The sequence below is a fragment of the Bombus bifarius genome, unplaced genomic scaffold (genome assembly GCF_011952205.1).
Source record: "Bombus bifarius isolate JDL3187 unplaced genomic scaffold, Bbif_JDL3187 scf7180000008203, whole genome shotgun sequence".
Lineage (NCBI taxonomy): Eukaryota > Metazoa > Arthropoda > Insecta > Hymenoptera > Apidae > Bombus > Bombus bifarius.
This window is the reverse complement of record NW_022884507.1, coordinates 882,765-909,312: the sequence shown is the minus strand read 5'-3', so window position 1 is coordinate 909,312 and position 26,548 is coordinate 882,765. Positions and strand designations below refer to the sequence as shown.

Genomic DNA, 26,548 nt, shown 5'->3' with positions numbered 1-26,548 from the left:
CTTTATTATACAGCATAGATATCCCATTTACTTATCTAAGAATAAATAAAATTGCGAGTGGAATGTAACGCAATTAAATTATTGTAAGACTATTTAAATGTTATAAATTACTATCAAATACGTTACATTTTCCTAATATAATTATATAAAACATGTTTCGATTAGTGCCAAAATTACCTATGTGGAATGAGGAAAGTAGAATACCATTATGTTTCCACTAAATTATAATCAAATTTAATTTATAGTACTTACAATGTTCTCAGTAGTTAGTTTCCACAGACAACAAATGCATTCATAAAAATATAACAAATCATTCTATAACTGTTACATTTCCTTTCGTAGAGATAACTGAATGCTTTTTATTTAAACAGGACTTCAGGAGGCTAACAAAAATATAACAACAAAAATGAAGATGCGTTTGTTTATTATTAACCTTATGTAATATCGTTTCAAAAATTTTCAATTACATTATTATATATAATAAAAATAAAAATAAAATAGAAATAACATAATAATTATAATCGCAATAATTGCAATAATCGCAATAATTATAATTATAACAGTGGTAATAGTAATAGCAATAGTAGTAGTAGTAGTAGTAGTAGTAGTAGTAGTAGTAGTAGTAATGTAGTAGTAGTAGTAGTAGTAGTGGTGGTAGTAGTAGTAGTAGTAGTAGTAGTAGTAGTAGTAGTAGTAGTAGTGTAGTAGTAGTAGTAGTAGTAGTAGTAGTAGTGTAGTAGTAGTAGTAGTAGTAGTAGTAGTAGTAGTAGTAGTAGTAGTAGTAGTAGTAGTAGTAGTAGTAGTAGTAGTAGTAGTGACAGTTTAATAGCAGGAATAGTAACAGTGGTAATAGGAGTGATGATGGTGATAGTGGTAGTAATAGTAGTAGTAATAGGAATAGCAATAGTAGTGGTAATAACAATAAGAATAATGGTAATAATCATAATAAAGACAATAATAAAAATATTAATCACATAATCATAATAGTGATAGTAATGATAACGACAGAAGTAATATCAGGATGAATAATAATAAAATAAAAATAATAACAATAATAATAATAGTAGTAGTAATAATAGCAATAATAATATAATGTAATATAATATAATATGAAAATGTTTACAGGGTAGATACAACTTTTTCTTCATCTTGTATGGAGGCTTGTTAATTTTCATCTTAATAAATTGGTTTTTCTTAATTCAGTTTGTTTTCTGTATTCATTCCTTACATTTTTTATGTCGGTTAGCGTGTGCAATCATCAAACAAGAAACTGAAATGATGGATGTGTACTCATCATTTCTTCTCGTCTATAGACGTACGCACTTTGCATAACAGGCATACATCAGTCGTGTATTATAGTATATTTTCTGAACACAATGTTTTTACACATGACGTTAGGAAACTTATGGTATTTTAATCCAGTCACAATGTGTTTCAAAGAATTTGTTTTAAGATTTGCATAAATATAACGTATGGTTTTCAAATCATTTAACCAATTTAATAATTTGAGTGAAAAAAGCGTAAAGTGAATTTTTTAATAAATACCCTGATGAAGTTGTTTTAATTTTTTTTAGACAGAAATTAATAAAATAACTCGTTTTTTCAAAATATGAAGATATCCTGTATCCCATTATGAAGCAATAAAAAATATACAAAAGTTTTTTAGTGATATATCGACAGTAAATTAATTAAATTTTATTCAATTAAAATTATTTGAAACACGAATCGTGATCGGTTCTTATACTATTTAAATGTATACAACTCTGTTGTTTGCTAATTGGCATAAATACTCTACATTTTGCGACAATTGTTGAGTGGACAAATTTTTTCGGGGTACAAAAACTATAAGAAACATATACGTTACAAATGGAAAAATATGAAAATATTTTGAAACGTATTCTCTGTGTAAAAAGTTTTTATATGAAAAATTAATTGGCGCGTTTGAAATGAATCTATTGTTGTATAATATATGAATTCCACTTTCTAACGAAAATTTGTCAATTTCATTTGTTATCCGACATATACTTCTTTTGTTTCACCAATTTTTTTCTTTTTCGAATAATCGACACCACTCTTCCGAGTATTTTTTAAAGATCTCCATAGTAATTAGTGAAATTGCACACATTTAAAACATTTCCCCTTCTTTTTCATTGTAAATATTGAACGAATTTGAATTTCAATTTTATGTAACGATCATCGCCTTTTTTTACAAGCGGCAACTCTACTAAATTTACTAGTAAGTGATAGGATACAATCAATCACTTTATCTTTTATCTAATCAAAGTAATGGTAATCGTTTTGGTAAAAATTAATAACTGTCAGATGAGAAAATGCTTCGATGATACGTTGGAAAAAACTGCATTGTGCTCAAAAGTCAACCTCTTCTAAATCTTTCCTCGTTTCCTTTTAACGATAAAAGGACTTAGAAGACGACATTTTCCTATAATACAGTTTCTTGTGCTACAATTTTATCAAAAGTGAACTTTCCTCGTACCAAAATACATAAGTAAAAAAAAAAAAGAGAGAAAAGAAGAGAAGAAGGAGCAGGAATTCTAGTTCTTTGGAGGACTGATGAGCACAATACATAATAACGTGAATTCGGAAGAGGGCATGTGTGGAATCATCACACATTTTGTCTACGTTTATAGAGCGTACTGATTTTTGCCGTTCAACAAGATTATCGAAATGTCAGAAATTGTCATGAAAAATCTTGACTAAATCTGACAAACAATGTTTTCTGTTTGAAAAATCATTCTCTCCCTTGCTCTCTCTCTCTTTCTCATACACATACACGCGCACGCACGACGCACGTACTACACACGCACACACACACACGCACGCGCGCGCGCGTATGCACGCACACACACACATTTTCGTTTTTTCTCGCTTTCCCTCTTCCATACTCTCTTTATAAAGTTGAGAGATATCGTCACGGCAAAATGTTTCTCGCTAACATAGAAATTTAAGAATAACTTCATGGTTGTTAGTAATTATAATTTTAGATCGAATTTACACCATTGCGTTTATCATTTCTCATTTATTCCACTTAAAACAGAAATTCGTTATACCTTTTAAAGTTAACATAACATAAGCAATGATCGTCATACATTAGGGCGAAGTAAAAATACTAATATAAATTTTTTAGTACTTGATGGTAGAAATCTATGAATTCGAACGAATGTCGTTTCGCGAGTCATTACGTCTATCGGCAAATCTTCACAATGCAAATATTTAAAAAATGCAGGATTCTAAGCAGCCTATCTAAACAAGCAATTCTCGAAAATTCAAACATTTCATTCTCTTTCATAAATTCGTATAATAGAAAATAAGGCAATTAATGTAAGTTTGAAATTCTCTTGAGGTGTACAGAAAAAATTTCCTCGAGAAAACGATGCATATTTTAAGTTAAGCTCCTTTTATGTAAATTATAATATTGTGAATGAAAAATATTCAAAATCAGTGTTATTAAAAACAAAATATTAAAAACTTGAATAAACAATGTTAAAATTATATAATCACATGCTTCGAATAAGCCGATAAGAAGCTGGCATACTGCATACAATAAAATATTAAAGTATCATTCGAATGTATATTTAGTTTCTGTAAAATAATACAAAACGGTCAATAAAATATCATAAAATAATTTTAAAAATCAACCTGTTTAATGTATATGCCACAACAAAGAATAGAAACATGCAAAATATCTCAAGAATTATTTGTTGCAGTATATGTTATTAATAAGTATCGAAAATTTACATCGTTCGTCGTGTCTTGTTTTATATTATCTTATCGTTATTGACACAATTTGTTTGTATTTAATATTTCGCATTCTGGCATCGAAATTTACGTTCCTAGTTGTCGGTACTCTAGAACCAAATATGAAAAAATAAGAGCAATTCATTAGAAGGACCATATCGATCGATACAATTATCAGAACTTGAAAAGAAATGTGCAAGTGCCAGAAAACGATTATAAACTTATGCTGAAGGTATATTAATATAATATAAATAACATTACTATTACCAAAGTGAAACGGCAAAAATCAATTACGACTGCCATTGGAAACATATGTATATGAGTACGCGCGTATCGTTTATTATAAAGTATCTAGGTTTTTGTATGATTATATCGATCTTGATCTTATGTGTATACTGCCTTTTAACTTTCTTATTACTGTCTTCTGTATAAATATGTATTGTTGTTAAATCATGCAAACCTCGTTTGTTTAAAGTCCTTCGTCGGTAACAAACTGACGTTTGCAACGTCCTCTTTTCTATTCATCAAAGTAAATAAAAGAGTCGAGTTTACAATGTCAGTGTTCTCCTCTTTCACACTTAAAAGCTAAATCCTAAAGCTGCACTCTTATCATTTATCTATGTATATTGTACAAATAACTAGCATTTGACGCGACTGTTTGCTAGCAATTACTTGCTAAACCGTTTATATTCGTGACATTGTGTATAAAACTCTATTGGAGTATATGCTTACACTGGTAATTCTTATTTTTCCTTCTGTTTAATGCATTTTTAATAATAGTAATTATCACTTTTTCGCTCTCTAGGCCACACAGTTTGGGTGCCAAAATTTATTAACGACGTTTGCACGCGACTAAAGCATTTGGAGTGTTTGCAGAATCGGGCAGGACCCGAGAGGCCAGCTGGGTTCATCCTCACTAGACCATGTTTGTCTGTCCGTGCTCATAAGCAAAGTATCATAAGCTTCTGTGCCGGACGCGGTATATCCGTGCCCAATGTAAGACCAGTCGGCTTCTTAAGATAGACAAATAAAAAAAACTAAGAAGAGAAAGACAAAATGGAAAAAGGAAGTTTCCCTCATGTTTTCCTTTGCATTCCTTCGTATTTCTATTTTTCAACTGAATATTTCTCATTCTTTTTCTTTTTTTCTTCCCCTCCCCCCCATCTTTTTGTTTTTAAAGAAGCCATTCATATATTTTTAAAATCTCCTTTTCTCATAAACGAACGAAGAATTTCTTGTATGATGAATTGCTTTGTTAACCTGTCTTTTATGTTTCGTTTTTGTTTTAAGCTGTTAGTTTGAAGCAATGTACTCTTACTAATGTACTCTTATTTTTTCAACACGTTTATGCAGCAATACTATATTTGTAGTGCTTTTGTCTCAAATTATTTCTCATAACCAATAAAACGACGAAATGCAAAGCAATGCAACGGGGAAGGACTTCAAATTTCCTACTGCCCGTTCTCATTTCCCTCTTTTTCTTTTCTTTTTTTCATAAACAGTACGATAGGTTTTACGGTATCGTCATGAACTTCGTATATACAGTATATATAATCACCTAATATATATTTTTGACGGTACCGCTAACGCGACGATAGTATGTGTAATTGGCCATCGCCGTAGTTCCTTTTTATTCTGTTTCGTTTCAGTGAATAGCAACTGGACTCTGCTGGACGCATACTCCAACCATAGGACTGTCTTCCCTTTCTGGGTCTCTTTGTTTGCCGGTTGAGACTGTCGACGGTTGTCTGACTATTCCGTGCGTATCAGTCGTTGAATAACCGTAATTGTAAAAGTTCTGCTGCTGAATCATCGGTGAGGTCATCATCGCAGGCAGATGGGGTATACCAGGGAGAATTAGGCTATTATACGATCCAAGAGAGCTTTGTATCAGGGAACTGTCTACAGATTGCATGGACATCGGGCCGGATGCAGACACCCCAGTGGCCGAAGTTGACGGATAGTTTGTTGTAACAACGCGTCGATTCCCCAAATGACGAGGTGATGACTCGCACTCCATTGGCTGATAGCCACCAGGGAGACTTGATACTTGCATCGAATTGCCACTGTTGTTGCTTCCCTGTCCTGACATGGTTACCAGTCCTGGGACATTAAGAAAACACAACCTTAGATAAACAGATTAATCATTTTCACACTAATGCAAAGATCATCCAATGGATTACTATCTCTTACTATAGAATGTCACTATAAGAAAGTTAAAACAAATAAAAAAGTTTTCAAAATACTACGGGGATACATTCCAGGCATTGAACTTAACGTTTCGTTTTCCTCTCATATAGTCAACAGTTCTGATTTAGATTTCATTGATATCTAAATATACCGATACCGACTGATCAATGATCGATATCTAAGCAATAACCAACTGTTCATCTTTGTTTCGGGTCAATCGAAAATGTAACAAGTTTAAACATATTTTACCAAAATTATGATTCATATACATAAAATTAGAAAGACGATTTCTAAGAGTTGCGTCTTTTATGAAATTGTTATTTCATATAATTTCTATTTTATATAAAGTATTCTATAAATACATTTATATTATCTGTTATTTGCTAGCTATATCAGAATAAATATGATAAACTTATGAGGTAAAAATAAATTTATAAAGTGAAAAAAGTAATATGTTTTTTGTGTTTTTAATGACATATTACTATTGTATTAATAATGTTATAACTGCTCTTTTTATTAGATTTTATAATTAGATACTGTTACATTTAAAGGACAATTTTAATAAGAAGCCGATAAAAAAGCTTTCTTAATGTTATCACATTAATATTTTATGTAATGTATTTTGATTTATGTTACATAAGTGATTAAATAAGTTAGACTAAATTAAAACCAACTAAATATTGTAGTTATTCATTCATGGTAAAGTGCAATTAATTAAAAAAGTATTGTTACGCTACTCTTTAAAATCGTCTTCCTTTGTATTCTATGATTCCTTATTATTTAGAAATATGTACTTTTTAGGACACTATATGCGTACATAAAATTACAATTAGTTATACATTAACTATATAAACCATTTTAATGAACATTTAGATAGTCGCTTTCAGGTAAGAATGTACAAGTCAGAAAGAAGAAATCATACTAAAAAAAATGAATGTAAAACGATAAATGTGCAGATTATAAATCAATAAAATGTTTACTGCAACAACGGAATTTAATGTTTCGTTATACGATGAAGATGCACTTCGCATGCTATATGCAAGCAGTTAAAGCATGCATGAAATAAATTACAAGACAATGAAGTAGTTGTTCTACAGAATAAAAACTTAATACAGATATGCAAATTGAATTACTTTTAACAAGAATATGTTCTCTGAAAACGAAAGAATTAATAAAAAAATATATATGCAATAAAATATATGTCATACATAAATTATTGTTATTTGTTATACTTGCATTTCTCATAACTGTGGATATAAACATTACAAAGAACATATTCTTAGAATGCTATTTAATATTTACTGCTTTTAAAATCTAATGTATTTCATAATAATATAATAATTTAAATAATAGAATTTATGATAATAAATATAAAACTTATAAGAGTACACTGTATCGAAGAACAGAGACACGGGCAATCAATATGAATCCGTCTCTCATATTTAAAAAAATCAGAAGTGCAAGTTCTTTTATTCAAGCAAGCAAGGCTTCGTATATTACATCCGAGGTCAGGATATGATTATCAGGGACATTGTTAGTCTTTTAGCTTGTAGGATTGTTTGTTAGACAGAACTTACTTATGTTAGTAAGTAAGATTAGGGTTGGGGCCTAGGACAGGTCGTCGCCGCCCCGCGGATACGACAGTCATCGAGCCACGTACTGTCCCCCCATCATATCTACGGGCAACAACAAGTATCGTTTAGTTTGCGCAGAAAATAAAATATATCAGACAAATATACATTTTATGTTGATATTCACTGATATTATATTATGATTTATATCTCTACTAAAATGTAATTATTAAAACAGTTCTTCTATTTAAACAAATTTTTAATAAATATAAATAATTATACTTTATAAGTGCCAATCTTTTGTTTATTTCATAAATAATTTTTATTTATTATGAAATATGTAACTATATAAGCAAATGTCTTATTTTCTGCACAAATTAAAGCCTGCCTAAATCTTCAATACAATGCCGCAGTTCCTTAAAAAGTTCAACACAAGAGAGTCACTGTATTGCTCTAATTCATTAACTTTTAGATATGTATAATATTTCTAAATTATCGCAGAAGCTTGAACTCAATTGGATGTTAAATTATAAACACTGAATTAAAAAACATGTTTATATGTATGTTACTTCAATTAGATTTTATATAGATTTATAGATTTTATATATTTATATAAAGAAGTACATTTTAGCTGTATAAGACAAAAGTTGCTATACATTATATGAAAAGCAAGTAGAAACAATCAGACAAATTTTCAATCATAAGATTGTACAAATTTTTTTATAAGTTAAAATAATTAATTAACAAAGTTATAAATTTAACGTATAGCCAGAATGTCAACTGTATATTTACTGAAACTGTGTACTTTTTAAGCGATATATAGTCTCTTTGCGATTATTTGCATAATCCGTGTAATTATTACACATTTTATATTGTAAACAGCACGTGCGTTTATTAAATAAACAGAAATCTATTAGTAGATTTAGATTTATTCTAAATAAAGAAATATCAAATATAACTTTATTTAAAATTGATGTAAAAAAATTAAATTATCCACCTAAAATTTTTTATTTATATATTATCACATGATTTATTTTACTAAAATTTAGTTCATTTTATTTACCAGTGTAGTTTATCTAATTTTATTTTATTTATCAGTGTAGGACAACTTAACGAGTGAAGATGACTAAAAATCTTACTGAAAGTAGAATAACTGTATTATATACAAACTGCTTAAATTATGATTTAAAACCAATGGTAACAGGTAAAAAAAATACCAGATTTAAAGGAAAACATCTTTATCCTTCACGCGTGTAAAACGACCCAGTAAGCAAAAAATGCTGCTTTATGCATTAGGAAGTTTTAGTAACTTACCATGATCTTGGCTCATCGATACCACTGCCGGGCTCGTGTTAGCACTGTTGGCAGCAGCAATATTTGTGTTGGTCCCCTCGTCGGCTGTACGCTTAAAGAAATTGTGCTGAAGTGCATAATACGGTGTCACTCTTGTTTTCGGATCAAAGTCTAACATTCGCAGGATCAAGTCTTTGAATTTGAGGTAATCGGAAATTGAATGACCAGGTTCACCTATCCTTCTACCACCAGGGCCTCCGCTTTCGACACCTAAGATATCATGTAAGCGTCTTGTACCAGGAGGTTTGTACTTTTTACCATCCTTTGACTTTTTCAGCACATACGAGCCATCCGTGGGGACTTTGTCAAAGTATTTCCGCGCTTTATGCGCTTGGTCCAATATATGTTTCGGTGGCATTCCTAGTACTTCTACAATTTTATTCATCTGATCGACCTGTGAAAGAAAAAATGAATAATAAATAAAAAATACTTACTTTTCAATAAGAATTACGTACATTATAATGTTGCAATGAAAAACAATTATGTATTTTATGTACATTTATGTAGATTAAATGATTATATATTAAATATATTATAATACATGAAATAAATTAATACTAAAATTCTCTGCAATCAAATTACATCATAGGTGAGAGTTCAATAAGTTAATAATATAACTTAATAAGTTATAATTGCTACCTCATTGGCCCCACTGAACAGAGGTTCTCCTGTATGCATTTCAACTAAAATACATCCTAGACTCCACATGTCTATCGCAAGGTCATAAGGTATTCCTAATAAGACTTCAGGAGACCGGTAAAACCTGGATTGAATATACTGGTATATCTACGAGTAATATTAACAACAATTAGTTTCTGGATATTATCAAATTATGCTATGCCGTCAGATATTCACCCTTTGTCCAAGTTGACATGAACTACCAAAATCCACTATTTTTATCGCACTTCGTTTGGGATTGCACAAAAGTATGTTTTCGGGTTTCAGATCACAGTGAATGATGTTCAATTCCGGTGTAGACAGGAACAAAAGGGCAGTACACAGTTGCTGTGCAAACTTCCTTGTTAAGTTCAACGACACTCCTCGAAAATTCGTATTTCTAAGTAGATCATATAGATTATACGATAACAGTTCAAATACCAGACATAAATGATTCCGCCACATAAAATGCCTTTTTAGTTTAACTGTAATTAAAAAATTTGAATTATGAAGTAATTATAAATAATTTGATTTAAGTAGTACGTATATATATATCTAATTATAAAATACAATAACCAACCTATATAATATTTGTTGTCGGTATCCGCCCTGTTCATCATTTCTAATAGCCTCACTTCGATTTGCGCTTGATTTAGAAAAGGTTTTTTGTTCTTGATAATTTTTATTGCCACTTGCGTTTGTTCTTCATGATCAAACGCTTTTACTACTTGGCCAAAACTGCCTTTACCTATAAAATGCAAATATTTCATGTCATAAAAATTATATTTATCGTACTTTACCACTCATAAAGATATATATTAAAGATTGTATTTAACTATTTAATTTAACTAGATATTTAAATCTTTGATATTCATATAGAGTATTGCTAAAGGAAACAGTCTTCTTAAAAGATGTACATAATTAGATATTACTAAATGTATTACAGATAAAATAGAGAAAAATGTCTCAGAAATATTTAAAATACTCATATTTAAGAAGATAAGCATTAAAGAAATGATTAAAAGCACTAATATTTACAATGGTACATATAATGTAATAAAACAATAAGTTTATCCAAATAAATTCTAAAATTAGTTGTAGGATTGTACTATAATTACAAATAATATTGCTGAAAATAGTACATATATTAAGAATAAGTCAATGATTTTCATAAATTTAACTTTGCATAAAAGAATACGCTTATATATAACCACATTGAGAATTTTCTACATTTATCTATTAGCTACAGGTATTTAGCATTATGAGAATATCTTTTACATTGTTTTCCCTCTTCTCCCATTTTACTTAAGAAGGTTACTTTTCTCAGAGATACTTTGTACATTATTTTTATATAACACTCTTTTGTAATTTTTCCAGTTCTGTTGTTATATAATATTAATAACGGATTCCTCGTTATAAATGACTCATATTTAATAGAATAGAACATAGCCGAGCATCTTTATAGTCTAAAGCATTATTACCTATTAGCGAATCGATCTCATAACGATCGAGGAACTTTTCCCCATTCTTGATAATATAATCATGATTATCGTCATCCCAACCATCGTTGTACAATTTTCTTTCTTTTTTATGGGAACCATCTTCTCCTTGCATCTGTTGCGCCCTTCTCTTTTTCTTAGCATAATAAACCTATGAAAAAAACGAGCAAATTAATGAAGCAGAAAATTATATACATACACAAAATTATATATTACAGGTTATAAAATGTTACATTAGACAATATAAACTATTAAAAATTTTTTTAAATATTAAAAGGATATCTTATTTTATAATACTTTGATTATTAAACAGAGTCAGAATTCAAATAAAAATTATTAGTTTTCAAATAAATGCAAGTATTATAACATATTTTATGCACAAAGTATTTTTATTTTATTTTCAAATGCTTTTGTTGGTTTTTCCATCCTTTCTCATACATGGATTAGTTAGTATTCAATTTTTTCTAATGGTAGAATGGATTAAGCAAAAAATAAAATGAAAAAAAAAATAGCATAAACAAAACGTGGAGTTAGTCAAATCCAAGTAAAGATAAAATAAGGATAAAGAAATTGAAAGACATAACTTGTAAGTGACAAGATATAATTAAGGAAGATAAAATTATTCCATAAAAGAGATAAGTGCAAGATAAAAATTAATGAAGACTTATTGTATGAATATTATTATAAAAAGAATTTAAAAATTTGAAGAAGCACAGAACACTGATTTAATTCTTCTGCACTTTTTATTCATTAATGCATTTGACAGGTTTCTTTTATCAATATTTTATATCACAATAGTATTTTTAATGATAAAGGCAGAAACAAACAAATAGAAATAAGCTGTACAAAATAAAGATAAAAAGTTAGTAGTTGAGTTAAATGTAAGGTTTGTCAAGAAAATAAATATATATGTTTAGCATCAAAGAAAAGTAGAAGTATAAAACACTATAATAATGTTGTATTGCATATGATATTATTATATTATTACGTTATGCTATCATATTATTGTAAATTATCTCTCAATAGATTAATTGGGTAATTATTATAATATAATAATCAATAAATTATTGATAGAATGAAAAGTTTCCGACGAACTTCATTGAAGACATAGAAGAATGAAGAAAGAAAGAAATAGAATCTTGGACTGTCTTTAGAAGAATGTAGGATATTTTCGTATCTTTTTTTACAATGTTATAGAAAATATTTGAGAATTTTGAAGGCACTATAATTTTTATTATAAGAGATACATATAAATCACAAGTTTATCTGTTATTATTTGTTTTCCATCCAAAATTAAATGATCTTTTGCTTATAACATTTTCATTATTTTACTTAGTGATGTACGATCTTGTTTATATTAATAAAAATTATACAAAAATGTTTATATTAATAAAAATATAAATTAAAACTGTTTTAGATTCTAAATGTTTACAAACCATTTGCTATTATTTCTTTTATAAAAGAAAAAAACAATGAGAAGTATTACTATAGGTTACCAACGAAGCCATTAATTATGTCTTTATGTTTAACAAAAGAATGGACAGCTAGGAGAGAAAAGAAGGTGAATAAATAAGTATGTAGGTAAGTATGTAGTTAAAGAAGTTACGTGCGTAGATGAGACAAAGCAGAGGAAGAGGTGGGTATACTGTGAAAGACGTGGAGGAAGATGGATAAGAAAGGAAGGGGTACGATAAAGATAACCAATTAATTTGCACATAATATTAAAGGCAAATATATTTGAATATTGATTATTTGTGCTCTAAACACACCGAATAAATCTAATGTAAACGAACGACTATTGAGCAGAGGATAGTAACAATTATTTATTATAAAAATCATTTATCGACATAATTTCCATCCATTACTGAATTTTTTACTATTATTATTGAAAATCGAAACAAAGGAAACAGAATACGTATTTTAATTGCCCACTTGTAAATTTTGTATTCTTAGCCTTTTACCTTTTTACTACCTTAACTACGTCAATAATTATTTAATAGTAATATTCAATAATGTTTAATTATTGTAAAAATCAGTAGCATGTTATGTTTGATGTGACAGATTTTCAAACTATTCTTCTGTGAATCGAAGTCAAGATCCAAGGATAGTATAATTTTATAATTTTATCAAAAGAATAACAGTAAACAGACTTGAACAGAAAAAGAAGCATAATTGGAAAACGACAAACGATTTGTTAAATGAAAAGTATCTTTCACCTCGTTGATGTGCTTGTAAGTTTTGATGAGATCTACACTGAGTTTCCTAAGAGGTGCCGTAGCTGGATCACGAAACCTATGGGGTATCCTAGCTTGCATAGCGTGTATATCCGCGGGGGTTTCTTGCGGAACCCCGCCAGTACCGCCACCGGTACCGGCACCCCCACATACTGTAGGAGGTAATGGCTCCTCAGCTACCAGACGACCGTAAAGGGGCGCGCCGCCGCCTCCACCACCGCCACCGCCTGCACCCGCCCTTCCGCTTACTGAAAATTAAACATTACCAAATTAATACTAATTATTAATATATTTATCCTCGGTGATTAGTTTATTTATTACTTTTAAAGGCTATCAATCGACGTAGCTATATAACTTGCCTTAATATTTCTCCTACTCTAATTGGCAGGAAATAAATATTAAAGTATTTAATTACTTAATAAATTAATTTTGCGAGTCATTCGTTGAATGATGAATACTAATTCCTCTAGTTATAAATTGAAACTATCTAAATAAGAGAATTCGAATCTGATCGTTGACGGTCATAATTTAGAATTAAAATGTAAACAGATCAATCGTTACAATGAGATTAATTTCTCATACAATACATACGATACAATCATATCTACTCCCTTCTTTTAAGACCTAAGGTATAAATTATCGATTTTAAAATCTTCTTTTGATATTAAAATCGTTGGTATTTAATTAGTATTTGATACTAAAGACGAAAGTTCACTTAAAAGTAGTTTAGTCACGGTATACACAGCTCGTATGTACAATGTTACAGTACATGTGATTGAGAATCCACGCAACGAGGTCACGAAGACTGACATAGGTCGTGCGATAACTAGCACGCATTCCGCTTCATTCATGTTTCTTGATATAGACTGACTTTCACCCATATACAACCATTCTCTAAAACTGCCCCTAGAGAGTATTCGTAAATGTACACCACCTAGTCTTTCTCAAGTAGCTACTACCAGTCACAATCTTTGTTGAATAAATGAGATATTTTGTGATAACTGTCATGTAAAAATTGCATTCTATATTATATGACAATTTTCTGAAATTATTTTATAAACAAGTAATAGTGTAAGAGATGAAAAGAAATATTTTTATAAATACAAGCCATTAGATGAAGGAAAAAGAGTACTTTGTTACAATTTATTTATTATTAAAAGATGTATGTAATTTGCGAAACAAGATAAAGTGCATCAATGCATCGTACAACAGAACTATTACTAATGAAAAGTACATTAAATATAATACGTAGTCTTAGTATAAAACATACTAGTAATTACAATGTTACGAAATGTTCAAACTATTTCTTCCATTCTTGACCTTACATAACTTTGAAGTTCATAATAGATCATATATTTAGTTTAATCCGAGTTAATACCACATGTAATTAACTTAAATAAAAATAAAATAATAATTTAATCAAAAAAGCTTGTGAAAATATACGTTTTTCATTTTTATATAAAATTATTGATCAATTGTTTACAAATTAATAGTAATAAATTATATGTTATTAAGTAATTGACTTTTTATGATATCTATTCATAGATGAATTTTTAGTAATATTTAATAGATCAATATAGAGCAAACTATAACAGTTTCGAAAAAATAAAACAATTTGAACGATGTCCCTCCGTTTGATTGCTTCAATTGAGCTTACCGGGTGGCTTGAGTATTTATCGCAGCCCCACGTGGTGAGAATCTCTGTGTAAGAGTCGAATCGTGTTCTGTTACCGAAGACGACGACGACAACGACGACGACAACGACGACGACGACGACGACGACAACGACGACGACAACGACGACAACGACGACAACGACGACAACGACGACAACGACGACAACGACAACGACAACGACAACGACAACGACAACGACAACGACAACGAGAACGACAACGATAACGACAACGACAACGACGACAACGACAACGACGACAACGACAACGACAACGACAACGACGACAACGACAACGACAACGACGACGACGACAACGACGACATAACGCAACTGCTTGTTTGGTACGAGTATGGTACGAGTACGGTATTTAATCGTAATCTTTTGATCTTAATATTTAATGCTTCCAAAATATTAAATGTGTTATTGTAATAAAGGTAACTTATTGTTTCGCTAATTTACTTCTTCGAACGTGCTCAAATATAAAAATTGTACGTTCGAAGTACATTATATATATCATTTCGAATTTCTCGATTGATAATTGTGAGAGATAATTCGATAATTAAATTAGAAACTTAAAAAAACATAATTCAAAGAACTTTACTTTCTTTCCTTAATAAACTCCTCCCAATTTTATTTAAATTTTATTTAAATTATTCATCTTAATGTTTGTATAGGTTTATATTACATTAATTTATAAATGACCTAGTAAATGAGCAAACGCAAACTTTGATCTATCATATTTAAAATCACTAGCGCAGTTTTAATGTACGTACAAACTATTCGGTATTACGTACACACTATTATACTTGAGGCTAATATTGAAACAGCATAGGTAAATATGCTTATTGGACGTGTACACAGCCAACATATTTTCATGAACATAATACATATGTATATTTTTTTATTGAGTAACTGCTTTAGAGTAGGCGATAACCCTCTTATAAAAACTGAAGTATGCATCACAGGTGAAATATAAGCATCGCCAAGTTCGAAAGAAGTTTTAACATGGATGTAAGATGTAAAAGGTATGGTCGATTATAAAATAAGATATAAGAAATCATAATCGGTCATTGACGTCTGACAAACGATCACCTCTTTCGAATAGGTTGAACAAAATGTTGGTAACTTTTGCGCAATTTTTCTATGACATTATTAACTTTATAACACTATCATTTGTTCATACAGAGTTGAGATGTAATCAAATTAATAATGGCTACTATACAAAAAAAGTACTGATTCAATACGATTAATTTTCAATTGGATCGTAAATAATCTATATTAGTTTGGATTCAGTTACTTTATTTAAAAGTACTTTATTTTAATCTATATGCTATGTTTTGCATGACAAAAATCATAAATAACATTTATTACATAAGACACAGAATACAAATTAAAATCAAATGTCTCAAAATTAACCCAAATCTATCTCAAACCTTTATTGTCATCTATGATCCAACGATGCCAGATGAAAGTTAAGAAATGAAAGTATATGTATTCCGTTAAAAACTATAATGAAAACGCTCTTCTTTTTATTACAGTGATTTAATAATTAAAAAATTTGAATTATTAGGTTATGAATTATATAAAAAATCTGAGTATACTAAGCAGATAAAAATTAAATTTAAGAAAGCAAACAATAATGACTACTATTCTTTGAACAATAGTGATTTTAGTGATATTAATGATTTAGATACATTTAAAGGTATTTAGGGAATTAAATAATACAAAGAATAGCACAAATAGTATGCACGTTACGATATTTATCAAACACTAATTCGAAGATTTAATTTCTCTTCGTTTTATATCCATAGAAACGAAGTTTTTATAATATTTAGAAAAGAAGAAATAAGAGTGTGCACATGAAATTGTAAATGAGATGCAAAATGTTATGATCTCCATAAACCGAGCGAATATTTTAAAAGTTAATTTATTTTGCGAACTTTAAATGTTTCCGACGTAAATGATAATATTTAAATAATATTAATGTAGCATAATTGATACATTACGAATACAATTATTAAATTGTATTGCACAATATTATATATATGATATATGTATATACATGGGACAACACAGTAGTTATAAATTCTGCTGTACTGTTATCGTAAAAAACAAATAAGTTTCCTGTATTAAAATATATTGCGGAAACGGTACCGCTGCACAGATAATTGCATCGTTAGCGCACCGTTTCACTATAAGCATTCTTCAATGAGAGACATGTTTGTGTAAGACTATAAGGCTTTTTATAAATGGATGAATTTCTTATTACGTAAAATGCAGGTAAATGATCTTGTTGGAGATTAATTTCCTTAAAAATGAGAGCGGAATATCTACATTTAAAATTGTGCTTTCATTAAAAGATATTTCATATATCGTAATTAATATTCTTATTCTTATAATTAACTCTTTCTATAGAACACTAAAACTTTTTGTGATCAAGTAAGTATTTTGATTTCCCTTTAACTCTTTCCTTTATGATTTTTTGTGCACATATACATCAGTGATCACTGCGTGATCACTATTGTCACATATATGTGTGCATCAATATACACTGTTCTCCCTGTTAACAGTATAGTTGTATTGAAAGTTGTCTGAAGCAAAAAATTGAAATATTATAAGCAATTTACATTCGATAATCAAGTCTTGCTATTTTGAATTAAAATCAAAGTTTAAATCGATCTTTAATATAGAAGTGTAACCTTCTGTCTTTGCCCAATCTGATTGATAATTGATATCACGAGTGTCACTGGATATTATGAAGCAAAAAAAGTGGAATCGTTTTTTGTGTGTTATCCACTTTTCAACTATAATAAAATAATGAATAAACAAATGTAATGAGGTTCACAATTTAAGATAACAGCCAAAAATGGAAAAAATCTATTTTGTATGTTTGAAGTTAGAAAGATGAGATAGTTTTGCAATTGTTAAAATAGAAGTTATAAAATCTAGATTTTAATCTCTACACACCATATACATTCTTAAAATATGCAACCTGTTTTGCTGTCCGGATATATGTATGTCTACGCGTGTTTTGTCTCATACACACACTTCTACAAAACTATACAGATCATAGAAAAGTACATTTACCGACTAAATACAAACTGCGAAAGTAAAATACTTCCACCACCACTGAATGTCATTTTACTTTTCTCTCTTCTAGAACACTGCGTTTGTATTTTGACAACGTATCGGCATCAAGATTGTCACGCCTAAAATAAGCATAAAATGACGAAAAGAAAGAGATACGTGAAGGTGGGCGAAATGTTTTCCAGAATGCAGAAATATATATAAGCGAAAAAGAACAGTACAGGTAAAAGGAAGAAAAGAAACAGAGATATATCGAACCTGTTAGGAAGAAAATAAAAAATCAATTTTTGCACAGCTCCTCCGAGAGATTACAATAAAAACAATGAGTATACCTGTGAAAACATAAAGGTTAGCAAAAGATAAACAAAAACGATAAAAGGAACAGATTGAAATGAAATAAAAATGAGAAACGGAAAGAGGAGAAAGAAAAAAGTAGTTTTGGATAATCGTTTGGCAAGGAACGACGGAAAAGAATAACGCGGAGAGCGAGGCGACGCAGGATCTCTGTCCTGTAGGATGACAGCGCACGGAAAGAGCTCGACCGGAGGAAGGAGATGGGAGAGTAGAGAAAACAGAAGAGAGGATAAGGGCAGCCAGCATAGCAACAGAAAGACAGCTTCAAAACGAACAGTTGAGCGCTTCTGGTGCTGTTGCCGATGGTGTTGCTCGCTCTTGCTGTTACCGTTACTGACTACGGAGCTCTGCCTGTACGATCTGCATGGAAAGAGAAAAGGAATGGGAGAGGGAAACGAGAAAGTTGGGGCGCGCGCGCGCGTCCACGAGCGCACGCTGCCGCGTGTATATGTGAATGAGATAGGGGGTGAGCACGATAGCAAAAGAGGAGAGTCGCGTATTGATCGTGTCGCACGGGGGTGGAGTAACCGCCGACCGACTGGCTGGTCTGTCTTCTATACCGGCGCGTGTTGCGTCCAAAGAATGAGACGGAAAATGTAAAAAGAGAGAGAGTAGCCCTTCGAGAACAGGGCCTCCGTCTGTATATCAACACCATAGGCTATAATAGAAAGTATCGAGGACGACCGAGAGAAAGACAGTGCGTCGCCTTGAAATCAGGTGACCGCGACTTCTATCAGTTATTCATTTTACTTCTCCTTTTGATGCTGGTTTTTTACCTTGTATTTCCATACGAACAAATGAGAGAGTATATTACGCATCGATTGCTATCAAATCCCCCCACCCCCTTCTTTCACGAATCAACAATGGATACACGAGCGGAACCAGTTAATTGGATAATCAAATTCGATATTTCTTGACTTAACTGGAAGAAAAACAATGTGAAATGATACGTTGGTATCGTTCATCCAAACTTATTTACATCTGCTACCTGTCGCTCGCAGGCTTCACGTACTTCTGTGCTTTACGTATTTAGGTTGCATATAATCATATCCTTATAGTTCTGTTTAAGTTATATAGTGTATATATTTGCGACACATTCGAGAACTTTAATATTAAAGGTTTTATTTGAATATGTATGATATTTCAAATTTCCTAATACATTGCAATATTTCGAATTTATGTATCTATGTTTCATCATTTAATTTTCGATGCAAAAACAGATATATGATACTGTTAAATTTAATTATCACACATACACATTATTAACTCAATCCATATAATCATTTATTTTAAAAAACACATAACGCATTAAGATTTAACGAGAATTACGCTTTATCTAGTATGTGTTTTAAATATAACTAATAAATATATAAATTTAATATATATTTCTGACCTTATCTCCTTCCTTCACTTTATTATGTTCTCTTATTCATGTCTACGTATATAATATTCATCATAAATCTTCTGAATTATATAATATTTTTACACAGAAATTTTCCTATGTTACAGAATGGTACTATATGTAATATGTAATATCATTGTGATTACTGGAAACGAAAAGTCATAATAGTAACGTAACACAAAATTAAAGCTCAAATAATATTAAATGAAGGCAGAAACGGATAATAATAAGTTTTGCATGCAACATATTTGATGATATAGTTAAAGTATCTGTCAAGGAGTACGTGATTAAGACTCATGCATATAAGCTTTTATTAATTACATTAGAGAATAATAATAAAAACTTAAAAAGAAACATTGAACATGATAATGATAATTTTCTCTTTTATTTAATGAATTAATATGTACCTTATATAAATTCAATCAATTTTTATAGTATTGTCAAAAATATATAAGATCTATATTCAAGGTAAAACCCAATTACTTTATTAAATGCATTTGTTATTACTAATTTCTTCTTGATTACTCTTAAATTACATTCCCATATTAAATATATTGTTTTTTTAATAAAAATTCTGACAAATTCTGTCCCTTTCAACCGCGATTAGATAAATAAAATGATTGTTAGACGAAGATTATCATGTCAAATGTTTAATGATTATCAATATAACTTATGTTGCAGATACTCAAGATTTATGTTCTATCATATTAATTGTTTGAAAGCGAAAGTAATTCTTAAAAAATAAGTCAATCTTTTTTCAGACGTCATCAGATATCAATATAGGTATCGTACATTGATTATTAGTCTAAAGATTAATTACTACAATGGATTCTCATTAGATCATACAATAAACCAATTCCTATAGATCACATTTAATCATCATTAATTTACATAAATCTTATACTTTGCTCTTTAACAAAATGAGTTTACGCAATTGTACTTTTATATAATAATAAACACCGATTCTTTACCTTTATGTAACTTGATTATGTATATCGAATTTCAATCAAACCTGACTGATACTACAAACGAAACGTAATTGTCATATGAACAATACACTTCCCAGTTATATGTAGAGTATTTTCTTGACAAATTTCGAAAACTTTTTAGAGTCTGCTTATTCAGTTCACAGCAGCAGTATCTATTGCGTATTGAGAAAGGGCTAGAGCAGCACCTCTCTCTTTTGCTATACTAATTATTAACATGTTTCTTATTATCAAAAAATTATAAGAGATGTGTTATATGTTACCGATTCATATTCTCAGTTACACAGCTTGTTTGTTACAGAATTTGCAATGGTATATCAAACAACTCCTAGAATATTTGCAAAATCTATTCACCTAAACTACAAATTAAAATTAAATACGATAATAATATCCGCACAATATCGTATAACAAATATCACTACTATTAATTTATAGATTTTTAATTCATATTACATTATAAATCCTCAAAATACGACTTTCTATAACATATATGTACTATCTACATATCTTTCAATCCTTATATTAAAATATCTTACATAATGCGGAAAATATTGCACGAATATAACCATATTTTGATTAGATTCTAGAATATAATTCTATATTCTAGAATAATAACAAAATACAAAATAATATCGTCATTCTTTAATTACGAAGATCACGGAAGAAAGAGAATACATATCGTGATACTTTACGCGTAGAATGTTCTTCAATATTCTTTGTTATTTCCGTAGATATTCTAGTTCTTCGGAAAATTTCCTATACCTCCAAATTTCCATTTGAAAAAATGTTTTTCATCCGACAGGTTCAACTCTTGCCAGTGTCGGTTCTTTAATCAGAAGATATAAAATGAAGTTAAAAGTAGAAGAAAGCGAAAACACAAAGACATGATGCTAGGGGGATAGAGTGCCAAGTCGAAAATATATATCAGTCAGTAGCCAGCCGGACAGTCTAGTCAAAGTCTTTGAATTTTTCGAGAGTCGCCGAGTTCAAAAATGGATCTCACTATACTATTGCCAACGTTTCCTCGCCACTTATAAATTTGACTTTCTCTTTTCTCATTCACAATGTATATATCTGTTGTGAACAGGGTGAAGTTGCCACTTCTAATGCGAATTTTTATAAAAACTAAACGGCACTCGTTCGTCCACGATTTGTTCACATTTGTTCAACTAAAATTCTCGTTGGTCCACTCTTCAAAAAAAAAATTATCAGTTTTTTTAAATTTCCATTGGATGATAAATCTTTTTTGAGAGATGGATATTCTAGGTAGTCAAACGTGAACAAATCGTGGACAAACGAATGCCATTTGGTTTTTATGAAACTTCGCATTTGGGGGTGCCAACTTCACACTGCTTTTTTTAATATGGCGATAACTTTTTTTTGAAGCGTGACCAAACTAAAATTTTGGCTGAACAAATGTGAACAAGTCGTGGGCAAACGAATGCCGTTTTTGTAAAAATTTGCAAACTTCAGTCAGCTTCTGTTTTAAATATTGTCCATCTTGTCACTTTGTTATACAGATTTTCGTTAAAACAATTTTTCATTACAGGCGAAAGAATGAATCACTAATTTAAAAAGTTTGAAATACACGTGCTGATTGAAGCTTTAACATTGTCTTATATGCAAAGTAAACTCTGTGAAAATTATCATTCGGTATATCGATTTAGAACAATATAAGAAAACAAGAAACAAAATTTTGGAGTAAAATTTCAATTTATTTAATTAAAGTGAATTTCTATCTACGCATATCACGCCAATACAATTTAAGATCAAACACATCGTATTATTCTTTATGATTTCTCTAATTAAATTGTACAAAATTGCAACATATTTTCAATTCAAAATTCTCAGATCACAATAAATATCGAAAATTTTCTTAATCATTTTTATCAAACATATTTATTTCGAAAGACTTCTATGTATTATTAAAACCACTTATTAACTAAAATTTTACAAAGATTTTGATTTATATGTAAATCATAATTATGAATATAAAATTAATATAAAGTACTATAATATTGTTACAACTGTTACTACAGTACTATAATTGTTACTACTTAAAATAAATTATATTTTCATAAATTGCAAAAATATTATACAGTTACAGGATAAAACAATAGACCATCTGAATTACTTTTGATAGTAGAAAAATATGCATCAGATCTTTGTTCTTGCTTGGTTTCGAGGTAGGCATAATTTGATATTAGTGGATTTTTTCATACTTGGATATTAAGGTCAATGTCACTTTTTTATATGGGATGATATGTTTTTCACATACTTTGTGATATAGCATTTTAGGTAGAAGAACCTGTGTGTTTAAGTAGAATGACCTATAGTTGAAGATCATTAAAGATTCTTTAAGATCAACTAGGAATGGAAAATAAATTGCTTTAAGATACCAATCGAATACTTTCGTGTCTTCATGTGTATCCATGAATGTTATTATCAATATATTAGCTTGAAATATGCTAGCGACTAAAGAGCGGGGTTTTATAGTACACAATTTTCCAAAATGCGTTATACAAAAACGCGGAAAGTAAATATGGTTTATATTTATGATGAATGTCGTAAAGTTATGAGACAGACAGTGCGTTTGTGTACTGAAAGATTTCTCGATCGTGTCAGACCCTTACGTTTTGTCTTTTCAAGCGTTATAGAAATTTTTCATGAAAGCGAAAGCGTGGGTAACAGAAGACGCAACAAACGACTTATGATAGAAGCGCTATAAACATTTTAGCAGCTGTAACACGAAATCCACATGTTAGTATAAGATAACTAGAAGGCGAAAATGGAAACAGTTGACGAAGTAATATTTTGTAAGATACTTCGTTTCAATTTTCACCTTTTCCACATTTCACTTCGCTAACAGTTAAGTAAAAATGAATTTCAAACTCATTTATAATTATACGAACAGGGCTTATGAAAACTGCAAAACGATGATACACGTCTGACTAAAATTTCGTTTATGGATGAAACCACATTTACACGAGGAAATTAATTAATTTACACGACATACGCTATTGGTCAATAGATAATCCTCGGTGGCTAAGAGAAGTGGACAGGCAAAGATCTTGGTCTGCATATGTCTGCTGAGAACTTGTTAGTAATTAAATAATTGGTCCATATTCTATCGATGGAACGTTAAATAGTCTTAATACAAGTGAACCTTAACAATCTTTTCGTCAGAATTATTACAAGGACATACTTATTACAAGAACAGAATCATTTCACTCAACATACGACAATCCAGCAAGATAGATACCTTGCTCATTCTGCACGAAATGTTACGGAATTTTTGAACGAACAAATGGCTCGCACGGTCCCTTTTTGACTTAACAGCTTTAGATTTTCATTTGTGAGACTAATTAAGCGAGTACAGCAAGAATATAGTAACATACCAATAATCAAAGACTGCATATAAAAGAGCACATAAGATGAGCTTGCTCTGCGATTGATTCAAATGAAATTCGTCATATGTTATCCGCATTGCAACGTTTTAGAGCATGTATCAATGATCAATATCATCACTTTGAACACTTGTACATACTAACAATGTAAATCGCCGAAGTGTTTGATCAGTGTCTTGAAGTAATTTATTTCCAATCCGACCTGGCCTTGAACGACCTCGAATCTTAAAACACTTCATCTTAAAACACTCTATCAAGAGATAAGTTGAAAAATTTACCATTTCATTTAAAAAAGTGAAGCTGACCTTGATATTCATTATACTTCCATCTATGAAAAAGCTATTAACATCAGGTCATGTTCCCTGAAAACCAAGAAAGTTTGGTCTGATGCATTTTTTTCTACTAGACAGTTATTCAAATCGTCCGTTTTAGATATCCCTACATAAAATCAAATATGAATTTCATGTTGAATACAATATTAAATATTTGGTCAAAACAATTTTCAAACCGAAACTTGGACTGTGAATAATAATCTACCCCTTAAACGGTGATAGTGAAAGGGTTCATTTGTTTGCTCAATTGGAAGAACTAACGCTTCTACAGATGTACATTATTTTTATATACAGCAGATCTTTGAATAGAGACTGTGAAAGTGACAGTGAAAGTTTGGAATGCTAATAACGCCAATTGTCGAACCTATTGTCGATAAGAATCCTTATTTCGTGTACTATTGTATATATCATTATTACTGTGTATTTATTGCAGAGACTATACTATACACGTAATGTATAACACATCTCTTATGGTTTTTTTTGGTAGCAACGGAAATATGAATGATTGCTACAACGAATAAAAAGGACTTATTCTGTATTTTCTTAGATAAACAGAGCTATGACGTTATGTTATGACGAGCTGAATAAATTAATTGGAAATAAACAGACGTCCAATTCAAAATTTTTAAACACAAAAATCCACGTTGTACAAAAGTCAACTGCGCGTAGATTTTAAATATTTCCTACCGTGTAAGCCTATAATCTAACCCTAATGTTCTTGTCTAAAGTATAGATATTTCTCAAATATACATAAATCGTATGTTATTGCCATTATAAATGATAATTAAGTATTAGTTAAAATTTTCTTATAGAAATTATTTCAATATAATATTCGACTTTATCATTGTATTTAAATGCGAACAGTGAAACGTACTCGAAAAAATAAAACGATACACGTCATTTACGATACAGTAATCAAGTACACTAGAATGTAAATATATGAATGTATGAATGTTCATGAAAATTTCATCGCATGTTAATTATACTAACTAGAACGTATTTTGTAGTTAGCATCCATCATGAATTTAAATAAAAGGAGAGACAGGAGTGCAACTTTAAAAATTTAAATCATCGATTAACATTTCTAATAGAATTGTAATATTTTAAGTATTTCTTATTATTATTTATTTCATTTAAAGTTGCATCGACTACCAAGGATAAGTATTTGTTATCATTTTAAAATCTAATAAATTAAAATCTTAGTGAATCTTGTAATAGAATGGCACTGCTGCGAAGCAACACGTGTTTCTACATACAAGAACTACTGACTTCTCAAGTCATGTCCTGTCATAAGATATCAATATTTTACATTTTCATATAGCACATAAACTATCATTGTTATTCAATGTATCGTAATATAGATATAGTATATCAAAAGGAAAAAACATTAATTGTAATAAAATTTTATAATAGTAAATAGACATTCGAAATATCCGTAATTTCTGACAAATGTAAAACAGAGGTAACACAAAAATTCAGTTTACATAAATTGTATTCGAACTATAGATAAATAAATCAGTGTCCATTAAATTTATTATTTATTCCTGAAAGAGATTCACAAATCTAAAGGATGAAAGAATGAAAAAAAGAAGAATATCATAATTTTGGTGTGTATACTTACATTGTTGCTTATGTCTCGATTCCATAAGGATCATTTGTTCGTGTTTGTGCCATGCAGCATCAGTTGTGTCTGTTCCCGCCATACCCCTCGCACCTGCGGAGGGTGGTTGGACACCCCCACGGCCCCCACCGCCTCCGCCCCCGCCGCTTCCATACTCCATACCAGCGGCACCCTTACCCTTCCCTCCCTCCCACCCTTTCACTTCTGCCCCCGGCAGTCTTCAGACGCTCACAACATGGGGCACGCCAGCCCTCTCAATACCGCTTCAGAGCGTGCACTCTTTCCCCCTTTCCCTTCTTCACCACACACTTCTCTTTTTCTCTTCTTTCTTTCTTTTCAGCCCTTCTTTTCCAGGTGTTCTTTTTCACGGTCTCTTTCTTTTTTCTTATATTACTTCCGTTTATACGCTCACTCTCTCTCT

The 26,548-nt window shown here is 30.3% G+C and overlaps 1 protein-coding gene across 2 annotated transcripts; it reads right to left on the bottom strand.

Annotated features, from left to right (window-relative positions):
* Positions 1–1,073: 1,073 nt before the first annotated feature.
* On the bottom strand, positions 1,074–26,302 carry LOC117210385 (serine/threonine-protein kinase minibrain). 2 transcript variants are annotated; one of them, XM_033453360.1, is made up of 8 exons: positions 26,128–26,302; positions 13,243–13,508; positions 11,009–11,177; positions 10,108–10,275; positions 9,726–10,012; positions 9,510–9,656; positions 8,832–9,264; positions 1,074–5,859 (listed from the first exon to the last, which is right to left on the bottom strand). In XM_033453360.1, exons 1-8 carry the CDS (start codon positions 26,285–26,287, stop codon positions 5,402–5,404), a joined length of 2,088 nt encoding a protein of 695 aa, XP_033309251.1. In that variant the 5' UTR covers positions 26,288–26,302; the 3' UTR covers positions 1,074–5,401. The 2 variants fall into 2 exon arrangements, with proteins under 2 accessions (XP_033309251.1, XP_033309252.1); XM_033453361.1 differs by lacking the exon at positions 26,128–26,302 and adding an exon at positions 18,026–18,208 and having other exon boundaries at positions 2,088–5,859.
* Between the last annotated feature and the right edge of the window lie 246 nt (positions 26,303–26,548).

Coding starts and splice junctions, on each gene's coding strand:
- LOC117210385 (XM_033453360.1), bottom strand. CDS start 26,287: ATGGAGTATGGAAGCGGCGGGGGCGGAGGCGGTGGGGGCCGTGGGGGT. Junction 10,276..11,008: donor TGAGATCGATTCGCTAATAG/GTAATAATGCTT, acceptor TGCATTTTATAG/GTAAAGGCAGTTTTGGCCAA. Junction 9,657..9,725: donor CATGTCAACTTGGACAAAGG/GTGAATATCTGA, acceptor TATTACTCGTAG/ATATACCAGTATATTCAATC.